The 12,310-nt window shown below is 52.4% G+C and overlaps 1 protein-coding gene across 1 annotated transcript in view; it reads right to left on the bottom strand.

Annotated features, from left to right (window-relative positions):
• Nucleotides 1-12,045, bottom strand: part of DPP6 (dipeptidyl peptidase like 6) — an 856,594-nt gene extending 844,549 nt beyond the window's left edge. Inside the window, exon 1 of the mRNA XM_078437168.2 lies at nt 11,256-12,045. Within this exon, the coding sequence (XP_078293294.2) occupies nt 11,256-11,306 (51 nt within the window). The 5' untranslated portion in view covers nt 11,307-12,045. The remainder of the gene's footprint in view (nt 1-11,255) is intronic.
• Between the last annotated feature and the right edge of the window lie 265 nt (nt 12,046-12,310).

Below are 12,310 nucleotides of genomic sequence, written 5' to 3'. Positions count from 1 at the left end.
TGGGCACTAAGGAGGACACGTGCGGGGATGAGCGATCCCTGGGTTCTACTCCTGAAGCCAGGACTACACTGTATGTTAGGCAACTTGAGGTTAAATAAAAAATAAATTAAAAGTAAAAAATAGTAAAATCTGTCTCCAAGCACTGTGAAAGGCAACACAGGTACAGCAAAATGCACCCAATATGAACATACAGACACAGAAACCATCGTTTTGAAGCAGCCCGTGTAAACTCTGGGCAAGCATCTGACCCCTCCCCACACTCCAGAAGCCCCCACATGCCTCCCTGCCCCCACACGGTCCCCCTCCCCCAGTAACGGTACTGTGATTTGCACCATCCGAATTCCCTTAGTTTTTCTAAACATGCTATCCCATCTACCAAGGACTCTACCTCAGTATCCCTCAGTATGACATTTCGGCTTTACCTGTGCTGAACCCTATATAAACGTAACCATACTGGGCGCCTGGGTGGCTCAGTCGGTTAAGCGTCCGACTTCGGCCCAGGTCATGATCTCGCGGTTCGTCGGTCCGAGCCCCGCGTCGGGCTCTGTGCTGACGGCTCAGAGCCTGGAGACTGCTTTGAATTCTGCGTTTCCCTCTCTCTCTCTCTCTCTCTGCCCCTCTTCCGCTCCTGCTCTGTCTCCCTCTCAAAAACGAATAAACAAACCAAAAAAGGCAACCATACAGTCTCCTTTCCGTCCTGGTTTCTTGTACTCAGTTCAGTGGTGTTTGAGAAGGTCCCTGTGTCTTTGAACGTCGTGCCCCTTCGCTCCTGCCACTCTCTGGTACCTCGTTATATAAACACACCGACAGCCATGAGTCCTACTGTTGACGGGGATTTGACCGGCTTTCAGTTGGAAGCTCTAAACCTTCCTGTACGTGTCCCTTGGGGCACGTCTGCACGATTTCTTGTGGGCATGCACCTCGCAGTGTGATTGCGGGTGACATCATCAATGTCAGCAGCTGCAAGTTGTAGCCCTCCCCACGATCTGTGTGCAGGGCTCCCACCGTTTCACATCTTCGCCAAAATTTAGTGTTACAAATCTCTAAAAAATGTTAGACTTCTCTGGGCACCTGGGTGGGTCAGTGGGTTAAGCATCTGACTCGTGATTTCAGCTCAGATCGTGATCCGGTGGTTGCGAGGTCGGGCTCCGTGCTGACGGCGTGTGGCCTGCTTGGGATTGAGCCTCTCCCTCTCTCTCTCTGTGCCTCGGTCCTTCACGTGCGCTCTCTCTCCTCTCTCCTTCTCTCTCCCTTTCAAAACAAATAAACTTATGAAAAAAAATTTTTTTAATGTTGGATTTTGCATTGGGTGTTTTCTCACTGTGATTTCAATTTGCCTTTCCCTACTTATGCTAATGTAGTTGAGGGGCTCAGTGCATTTCTATAAAAGCCCCCTGGGGCCAGAAAAGCACTGTCCCAAGGATGGAGGGTCCTATCAGGCTGATGCTGTCGTGAGGACCAGACTGCCCTACTCTAGAGCTCCCAACAAAGCCGATGTCTCTGCAGGTGGCTGGATCAGGGCTGCCCTGTGGCTTGCGTGGCCAACGAGGGGACAGGCGGCTTTCGTTTCCTGATGTTGCTGTTAACAGGCTCCTTTTCCCTCTTGCACAAGAAGGTCGTAGGACACAGATACCTTTTGTCGGGAGTGTCCCGTTTTTCTCAAGGGGACAAAAAGATGAATTACAAGTAGTTGGAGCCTCTTGCTTCCAGGTGAGGCTGAACCACTCCATCCAGATCAAACAGAAAGACAGAGACCTTAGAAGGGAACACCTTCCGTCAGCTAGACAGAAATAATACTTGCTTTGCAAAAGGCTCGTTGCTGTCATATTGTTGTCATAGAGTTTTGCAGGATTGCTCTTTCCTTTTCCGTAAGCAAACCGGAGTCGGCGGTGAGTGTCACAGCCTTCTACCGGTAACCCTCAGCCTTCCCTCCCTGGAAATTTTCATAAAAGATTATGCTCCACTCTCAAAAGCCTGCGTGTGTTGAATATACCCCAGATTTACCCACAGCTCTGCAAGTTAATCTTTAACCTTTGCCCATGGCGTCCTTAAACAGAAGAAGATGAAATAACAATAAAATCGGAAGAGACGTGTGGAAGCCTGTGAAATTGCAAGAGATAGCAAGGGTTGGATAAAGAGGTGTCTCTACCTGTTAGATGCACGGTTACTTGGATCACGCTTCTAAGGAAGTTGAAGGAAACAGAGAGACTTTTCCTGGGAAGGGGCCCACGTGACAGCCGCCTGAACTTCTCAGAGACACTGGCTTGTCCTGTGAAGCAGGAGTTAACCGACTTTATGTAGTTTAAAGGTTTAGCGCCAGGACTGTGGGAAGTCACGTGAAGGCAGGTTTTGTGGAACCATAAGCAACACCATTCCAGCAAATAGAACCTGTCAACAAAGGCAGAAGTTTCCAGTCCCTGGATGTGTTCCAGAAAGGGCTGGAAATCCTACAAGGAGATGTCCTTCTCGATGATCTCCAGGCCCTCTCCCATCTTTCGGGCTCTGGGTTTCTTTCCACTTGTGGCGGGGAAGAAGGTTTCTGAAGGTCGGCTGCTAAGTCCTCTCCATCCTGCTCAACGATCTTGCCGTGTCTTGATTCATTCAGCCACAAAACAGAAATATCTGTCCTGGGGCACAACAGGTTGTGCTACTATAATAAAATAGAGTATGTGAAATTACTTAATAATCTGCAAACTGTAAGTTATCGGTTAGGTTTGAAATGGGAAGCGTGGGATCTTAAAAACATATGCACAGTTTAGAGTCCTAGAAGAGGAGCAAAAAAAAAAAAAAAAATCCTCTTATAAAGAAGTTTTCCCAAGATTTGATTTGTTCTGATAACCAGAAATTTCTGGGGAACTAGTATTTAACCAGAAAAATATTTGGTTTTCTGTTGTAGGTAATTATAGTTTTATACAATGTGTTAATTCTTTGTGTGTGTGTGTATGTGTGTATGCGTATGTGTGTGTGCGCACATGCCTGAGAATGGAGAATTTAGTCCATAACTGAGCCCTTTTTGTAAGAAGGAGAGATTTGGGGCCTGAAGTTCATTAACTCTCATTTCTCAAAAATATAGGATAAGAAGGTTTAGGAAGTTGAGCTGAATGTGCCCAGAGTCAAGGATGTACCCAGAAACTACACACTGGCTTCAGGCGCTGTAATCATACATGACTGCTGGTCTCATCTACCCAAGTTCAAAGCTGGGTTCCCAGTAGTAAAGGTTTTACTACGTGTTGTTCATACATAACCAGAATCATAAAATGAGGGGCATTCGTCTGCTAGGCTGGACAACAGAGAGAGGAAAATCTTACTTTTCAAGTACCATGACCGTGAAGAAAACATGATCAGCCCTGGGTCTCTCCCACGCAAGACCCCATCACACCCCACGCACAGCTGATGCCCTTCCAGGCAGGTCTCTCCGCCGGCCCAGCTCGTCAGAGATTCCTTTCTGTTTTCACAGATGAGTAACACCAAACTGGAAACCAGAACATCCTTGGCAAGGCTGTTTATTACCGCGTGGTTATGTTCTCTTAATAGCTAAGGAAGTCAGGCGATCAAAGTGACTGTGCCCGCAGAAGTTCTCATCCAACAAATCCACAGCCCTGCCTCCGAGCTCTGGAAGCATTTCCACCTGAGAAACATGTGTCGCACACGCGTGTGCACAGACGTACCCGCGCAGGCACGCACGCCGCATTCCGCCTGAGCGGTCAAGGCTTATGGACGCCTGCTGTGGACTTTGTGACTTATGGGCACACATTTCTGCTATCTATTGTCTTTGTGTACAAACAGCGACAGACACACTGCAAGAGTGACGAGTGAGCTGAGCTGGAAGGCGCCAGGGAAGTCGGTGCTGAAGAAATTACAATGCCAACAAAATGTCTGTTCTGGCGCGGACGGGTACTTCTCAAGCACGTCCTCAGGTCAGAGTGTGGAGGAGACAGGGCTCCCCTGGCTGGGAAGAGGGGGCAGAAAGGGACTTGAGGGATAATCAGTCTCTTCAAATTCCCTCATCTTACGCGGGAGGACACGGAGGTCCAGGGAGCTGCCTGCAAAGGACACTCGGAGAGTGGCTGGAAAATTCTAGAATTGTACTTGCTCCATTTGGTTTGAAATACACTTTCAGGTAGATCACAGACAAGTAATAGAGTATCCTGCAGTGAAAAGGACTGCTATCTGTGGGTGTGAATCAAAGGGAGCTTCCTGGGCATGCTGGTTCTTCCCCAACCCCAGGTGAGAAATGGAAAACAAAGACACAGCACGTCCCCTCAGCTTTTCCCCTGGGGACTCTGCTTTTATTCCCTCTCCTCATGTGTCACTCCGTCCCCAGCTTCCCATTCATCTTGCTTGCTCCACAACCCAATACACCAGACTTGACTGTGCCCTTCCGCGAACCAAAATGGCTCCCTATAAACGGTGGCATTAATTCCTTAGACGCTATTGACCCTGTTTATTTTAAAAATTCACATTCCATCCAGTGGCTCTCCATCTTGGCTGCCCAACAGAAGCACTATTGAACATATCGACACCCAGGGTGCAAAGCAGAGCAACGACATTGGCTTACCCCGTGAGCATGAGCACGCGTGTGCACGGGGGTGTGGAAGGCCCAAAGCTATCCTTCGATCATCACTAAGTCTCCTCTGGTGATGCGACCATTCAGCAAGGTTGAGAACCTCTGCCCTCAAACAACCATTCTCAACTCTGCCAGCCCACTGGACCACCTGATGTCCTTGGCTTTGTCAAAACCACCCTGAGGATTACATCATCCAGCCGATGCTAAGACCTATGGACCCACGTGGATTTTCAGACCTTCCTTCCACCTCTTGAATGAACCCCCTTCCCCATCCTCACAGGAAGCCACAAAAGAAAAGGGAATCCTGACTGCTTTTATCTACCTCTATACTCTTGGCTCTGGACGTACTACAAGGCCTGGGACATGCTCTTTCTTGAGTTCTAAAATGCGGTCCTATTATTCAAAGAAAATCAGCTTCTATAACCAAAAGAGGTCACAAAAATTCTCATCACCAAATTTAAAGTAATGGAAGGAAAAGGAAAAAATTTATTCCCCTCCCCACAAAAAGGATGCCGATATTATGATTTATAACTAATATATATAGTTAACCCTTGAACAACATGGGGGTCAGGAGGTCTGACCTCCTGTGCTAGCAACAACCTACATATAATCTTGGACTCCCCCAGCAACTTAACTACTAAGAGTCTACTTTGACCAGGAGCCTTACTGGTAACACAGTCAACACGTATTTCATATATCTGTTATTCCCTGTATTCTTACAATAAAGTAAGCTAAAGAAAATGTTATTAAGAAAATCATAAGGAAGGGAAAATACATTTACATACGCTGCTGTATTTATCCAAAAAAAAACCACGTATACATGCGCCCGTGCAGCTCAAACCCAAGTTGCTCAAGGGTCCACGGGAGTTTGGTCGGCTTACAGGACTCAGGGCTCCCAAAACCCTTGGAATGTCCTGAGTAATGACAGCAATGGCAGCAACTTTTGTCCTAATACTGGCTCTTTTGTTCTCAGTTCCTGAAATCTCTTTAGAGCCATAAATGGGAAATGGGTGTGTTGTTATTCAGAACCAGCCCTTTTCACTACCCCTGAGTTTCTGTTCCGGGGTTCATCACAAAGGATGCTGAAGGACACCAATGAAGAGCCAGGTGAAGAGACACAGAGGACAAGGTCTGCAGGGGTCCCACACAGAAGCTTTGGTCTTTAGGAAGTCCCCTAAGGATGGGGGCTGCTTGCCAGGGAAGTTAACCATGTGATAAGAAGGTTGGAACTTTCAGTCCCACCCCAACCTCTGGGCAAGGGAGAGGAGCTAGAGATCAAATCAATCACCAATGACCAATAATCTAATCAATCGTGCCTATGTAATGGAGCCTTCCTAAAACCCCCAAGGATGGGGCCTGGAAAACTTCCAAGATGGTGAACCAGAACGCGGCCAAGGTGGCGGCACCCCAAACTCCATGGGGACAGAAGCTCCTGCGTTTGAGACCCTCCCAAACCTTGCCCTCTGTGACTCTTGATCTGGCTGTGCATTCACTTCCTTTCACATGCTTTGTAAAAAACCAGGAATCTAGTACATGAGCCTGTGTCCTGAGTTCTGGGAGCGCCTCCACCAAATTAATGGAACCCAAGGAGGCCGTCCTGGGAACCTGTGACTTGTACCCAATCTGTCAGAAGCACCCGAACTCCAGATTAGCGTCTGAACTGGGGGCAGGCTTCTGGGACTGAGCCCTCGACCCGTGGGATGTGTGGGATGCTATCTCCAGCCAGCAGTGTTGGAACTGAACTGGATTACAGGACATCCAGCTGGTGTCAGAGAATGGCTTGCTTTATGGTGCTTTAAAAAGCACATACGTTAACCCCTAAAGTGAGCATGAGTTTCAATTTTATCGTAGCTGTACGTGGAAAATACCATACACATGGAATTCTTTCTTGTGTTACCTGATGCGTTAGAACTTGAAGGAGTTCTTAAAAGTAAAAGAAAACAAATGTACGGCTAAAATCAGGGACCTTCCTCACAAAAGCAGTCCACGCCAAGTGTAGACATGAGCCCCGGCCCGTGCATTTAACACACACACCTGCTTGAGTCCCACTGTGCACAGCAACTGACCACAGATGATCAACAGAGGCTAATACCTGGAAACGCACCACCTCTTGGCAATAATAACACAGGATGTTCAAAGTGCCAAAGATGAACGAGTTCTGAGGATTGTCATTGGCATGAGGACAGGACACAGGACAGAGAAATGACTGAGGTACAGCAACGGCCTGCCTAGTATATTTACACATCTCAATGCAAAGTCCCTGCACAGGGAAAAGAGGCCAGCCCTCTGCAAGAGAGTTTAGTTTACGGTATTTCAAATACGACACCCTGAGCTGACCACCCCTTTCTGGGTTTGGGGACTTCTCCCTGGAAATTTCATCAACTTATGTTGATGTGTAAAGTCTTTCCAATCCAGTAAGTCCTCGAAGAGGGGTGCAGGAAATGGACCCTTGTTCCACTCTGTTTTCCTGCACGGGGGATTCATCGAGATTTCCGGAGGAGCTCAGTTACAAGGTTGATTGTTTTAGGAAGGGGTGCCCAAATGTCACCAGGGTGCCAATTCCTATAAGGAAGCAGGAGCGGTGGTCCCAATTACCCACCCCCCCGACAGAGGAGAACCTCTGCATTACTCAAGGCTGTACCCTTGAAAGTCACCTTACAAAGATGCATGGCGGTTCCCAAGAAGGGCTCGGCACTGGGGGTCTGTGTCCCACACAAATCCCTGTAATTTACCTATAAACCTCAAAGAGCTTCCTCTGCTCACCTGGGCTCATTACAAGTAGAGCATCGACGTTGAAAGGTCACCATGCTTAATCTAATCAACAGGTGAGCCACTCGAAGGGTCTGGAAATAAGCTCTTACTTCAGGTGGTCCCCATCTAGGGTTTTTATTCAACACAGGAAGGGGACGGCAAGGTCTGAAAAGACACTCTGCTCATAACATCACAGATATCTCCAGTCAGTGACCAAAGCCCTCAAATCAGTTCCAGCGGCCAAAGGAAAAACAGCAGCATTCCCTCTCCAGGGAGTGAATTCCCAGACTGCAACTTTCATTCATAACCAAAAGCAACCAACCACGAGATTCTCAAGTGTCCCTGTGACCCGCAGACCTCTCATCCTCTCCATCCGGTTTCTGAACCTTCACTGACACAAGCCTGGTCACCAGGGGCCCACCTCACCATCATTAGCCCGCCACCTACAGGAAGAGCCACCAGCCTGCCAAGGAAAGACGTGCTCCACAGGGCACGGGGCACAGGGCAGTCCCCAAGGCTTTTACTTTGAACCAATCCTTTCTGAGTCTCCACTGAGCACCTCCGTGTCTGGGAAATGCTCACAGGGACAAAACAGAATTTAGCAGATGAAGTAATATTCTCCTGATAATAACATTTTCTATCGATCTTAGAACCTATCACAAGAGGACGTGCTTCTCCAAAAGAACCTGTCTGATTGAAACAGCAGTTAAGGAAGTACGATATCAATGTATTAATAACAAAGGAAGGCTGAGCTGAGAACCCATGTGAGTCACCCTGCCCCCCCAGATTTTCAAATGGAGACCTTGTGAAAATACGGTTATTTTTAAAAATAACTTTTGTTCTGGGAGAATGGGATTTTTGACAATATTAGAAATAAAGTTGGGGCACCTGAGTGGCTCAGTCAGTTAAGCATCCGACTTCAGCTCAGGTCATGATCGGTTCGTGGGTTCGAGCCCCATGTTGGGCTCTGTGCTGATGGCTCAGAGCCTGGAGCCTGCTTCAGATTCTCTCTCTCTCTCTCTCTCTCTCTCTCTCTGCCCCTCCCCCACTCATGCTCTGTCTCTCAAAAATAAATATTTTTTTAAAAAGGAAATAAAGTTTATGAAGCTGGCTCGTTTCAAAAAATTAAAATAGAACCCAAGAGGTGGTTTCCACCTATGTTATCCCTTTCACTCGTTTATTAACCCAAATGAGATCAGATGATATACTGGTAAGTTTGCCTTCTCTTATCGCCTGTCAGCAGGAATCGCCCTCCAAAGCAGCGTATGAGGAACAAAGCATTCAGTCAGATTTCAGACAATGAGGGTGCCCTTGTCTCTGGCCCCCGATGGCCACACCATGGAGCATGGGAAAGGGGCTGTAGCGATCAACCGTTTACATATGCGGCTGCAGCCCTAGGAGGTGCGGCTCTGACCGTGTTACGGGTACCAAATGTCTCCCTCTCCAATATCAGATCTCACGGGTGCGTCCAGAGAGCCGGGAGGGCTCCAAACTGAGGTGCAGGGTGTGGGTGTGGGTGTGGGTGGGCATCCGCGAGCACGTCCACGCACGACTCTGCAGGATGCAAAATGCTCTTCTCTCCATCACAGACGTGTGGCAGCTTCCCCCGTCGGCGCCAGGCGTGATTCACCCTGTCCCCATCCGGGATGGAAAATAGCACCTGAATCTCAATCAAGCTGCCAGCGAGAAGAGTTTGCCTGTCATGCAGTCCAAGCCAGGCTGTGCTCAGCGAGTCTTCCAAAATGACTGATGAAGAATTAAGGATCAGGAAGTCCCCAAATAACCACTTAAGTGAGGGAGTGATCACTCCATTAAAGCTGCGTGGATGTAGCTGGAACAGGAAATTTCAAAAAAAAAAGGTACGAACCAGACCACAGGGTAATAACTGCCAATGTAAGAATCGACAGGGCGATGGAAAGTTGATGAAGACTGGATCTCGTTTTCTCCTAGGCCAACGACGAGCCTAAAAACACGCCTGGTGGCCGCACAATTTGCTAGGCTCAGTTCCACTTGTTCTAATTGTGCTTATTAGCAACAGACACAGAGGACGGCGTGCGGTGAGTGCACGGACCGTCCTTGCTCAGAGCAGGAGGGAAACATGCCTTTAATTCTTCATTTTCCAAAGTAAACCCAGAAGGGGCAAAGCGGGAGGGAAGACTTGAAAAGTTTTTCAGACGGAACACAAAGATGTTGCTATGTCTCCACATCCCATCTAAGTCATGACAAGGGGCACCTGTTTGACAACAGAGGTAGGTAACCCATCAATCATCTCTCACTGTAGTATCAATATAATTCGTTCAAATTCTTGCTTTCACCTCCGTCCTAAATGTGAAGGTGTGACTAGCACATTCGGGCAGAATATCAAAGGGGAATTATGGGTGCAGGTGGGAATTCAGTTGGAAAACATTATTCCAAACACGTTTCTGCCCCGTTTATACAAAAAAAAAAAAAAAAAATTATGCTGAACAACACAATGGCTGAAAAGAGAAGGGGAAAATTGGGGAAACGGATGTATTTTCACAAACAAGCAATTAGGTCAGTCAGCCCCAGAACCCACAAACCGACGAAGGCCCTCAAAGGAAGGGCTTGTCATTTGGGGGTGGGGGTAGGGGGGGTCCTGCAACATAACCCCTTCCATGCAGTCACTGCCTCCCAGAGCTGTCTCAGATGACGGGGTGCACACCTCGGGCCAGAAGTCAAGTTCTGCACAGACCTCAGCCGGGCAACAGGTGTCTTGCTGTGGGTGTGGTTAAGCCTGCCGGATATTTGTTCAATTCGAATAAATGTTTCATTCCTTGTCTCTTTTTGTTTAAACCAAGACCTCAACGTGGATCACTGACTGGGGTTGCCCCAAACACACCTCCGGCCACCCGTCCCCTCCCCCCGTCACTCGCCCCCAACCCACCTCATCGACAACTCCAGACCTAGCGCCGGAAAAAATTCCTGCATTTCCAGCGGTGCCCTCAGAAGTAACACGCCAGTCCCCGTCGCGTGGTCCCTCTCTCGCGAAACAAGTACCGGCGAGCGAGGCAAAAATAGAGCCCCTCCTTCTAATCATCCTCCACCAAGACCGCAAGGGTTAAAGCATCACCCAAATAAATACGCACAGGCACACACACAATTTCCACGGAACAAGATGGCAACCTCCTCGTCCTCGCCAGGAGGTTCCAGCGCCCTGACCCCTCGGCCCCACGCCCGGGGCGCAGGGGCCGCGGGGCGCGCGGGGCGCAGGGCAGTGGAGGGGGGAGGGGGGAAAGGCTCGCTGGGAGGCGGAACGCCGGGGTCCTCGAGTTGATAAAGTTGTCCACGCTAAGCTGGCCCCCGGCCCGGCATCCTTGAGCCGCCCCCCCCCACCCCGCCCACAGGGGTCTCGGGGCTCACGGAACCCTCGGGGACGCCGTGCCATGACCACGCTCGCTGGCACAGTCGGCCCGGGGCGAGGAGGGAGCAGGGCCCCGCCGGCCGGGTGGTGGCGGTGGCGGTGGCGGTGGCGGCGGCCGGAGCAGAGCGAGCGGCGCCGCCCCGAGTGCCAGAGGTTCGCCAACCCCAACAGGTCTCGAGCTCCGGGGACTCGCAGCCCCGAGGCCGCGCGGGCATCAGGGCCCTGGTCCTCACGGCCGCGGCGACCTCCTCTCCCCGCTTCGCCCCCGGGACAGCCCGGGTGGGGGGGGGGTCTGCTTGGAAGTCTGACCGCCGCCCCTCCTCGCCTCGCACACCAGCCCCGGCCCCCGGCCCCACTCCCGAAGGAGGGGGACGCCGGCGCCGCAAAGTTGCGATGTGCAGATAGACGCCCGACCCTCGGCGCCCCCGGGAAGTGGGGGAGGGGGGCTCCGCCGCGCGCGGCCGGGGAGCTCGGGCCTCGCGGGGACAGGACCCCCCCCCCCGGCCGCTCGTCACCGCGGGCGCCCCGACCCCGCGCCTCGGCCGCCACACTCACCATCACGTTGCCCTGCATTTTAGCGGTCTTGATCATCGCCTTTTCCTTCATGTCTCCGCAAGTCTGCACCGACTTCTGGCCCCGGGAGGAGTAACTTAATCCATCGTCCCGGCGGCGAGGAGACACCGCGCCGGCGATCGCTGGGTGGAGTTGGCTCGGGAGGACCCCAGTTCTTGCAGCTCTTCGGTCTCCCCACCTGCGCCCGCCCCTCGCCTCTCCCGGGCGGATCACAATAGCGATCAACTCTCTCCGGCCGCCGCGGGAGACGCCGAAGCAGCCGGCGGGGAGGGCGCGGGGGTTGCCGCGCTTTCCGCGGCAGCGGGGGCCGGGGGCCGGGGCCGGGGAGCAAGGCCGGCTGCGAGCCGAGCGGGAGCGGGAGCGGGAGCGGGCGGGAGGGCCGGCTCCGACAGCGTGCGTGTCCGCCGGGGGCCGTCAGCGCTCCGCCGGCCACAGCGGCGCGGACCCGAGGGGCGCACGCGGGGACGCCGGCGGCGCGGCCGGCCCGGGGCTCCTCCGGCGGGCGGCGTGGGGCGCGCCGGTGGCCGCACTTGTCCCTGGGGGCGGGGGCCCCGGCGGGGCGACGGCGGCGCCAGGGGCGGGCGGGCGAGTGTGTGTGTGCGCGCGTGTGTGTGTGTGTGTGTGTGTGTGTGCGCGTGTGTGCGCGCCCGCGCGCGTTCACACCGGGTGCTCCGCCAGGACTGGGCTGGACCCGGAAGCCTCGGGCGGCGGCGAGGTGACGCGAGCCCACACTGTTTGGGTAGAGCCGGGAGACGCCCCCTCCCCGGGGGGCCGTGTGTGTGCGCGCGTCGCTGGCACGCTCGGGTCTCCGAACACGCACGAAGGTGCTTTCCGCGGGTGCCGCCGCCGCCTCCTGCCCAGCGCGAGCAGCGACCGGCCGCGACTACCTCCGGCTGCGCCCGCGGGAGGGGGACAGGGGCGGGGCAGGGCGAGGCGCGCCGGTCCGCCGCCAGTGCGGCCCAGCCGAGGGGGGGGGGGCGGGGAGCGGAGGGCAGGCCGGGGACGGCAGCTTATAAATCATGTTGTTGCGAGTTACT

The sequence above is a fragment of the Panthera onca genome, chromosome A2, assembly GCF_046562875.1.
Source record: "Panthera onca isolate mPanOnc1 chromosome A2, mPanOnc1 haplotype 2, whole genome shotgun sequence".
NCBI classification, from domain to species: Eukaryota; Metazoa; Chordata; class Mammalia; order Carnivora; family Felidae; genus Panthera; species Panthera onca.
The sequence above is the reverse complement of the archived record's forward strand: the minus strand, read 5'-3'. Positions and strand labels throughout refer to the sequence as shown.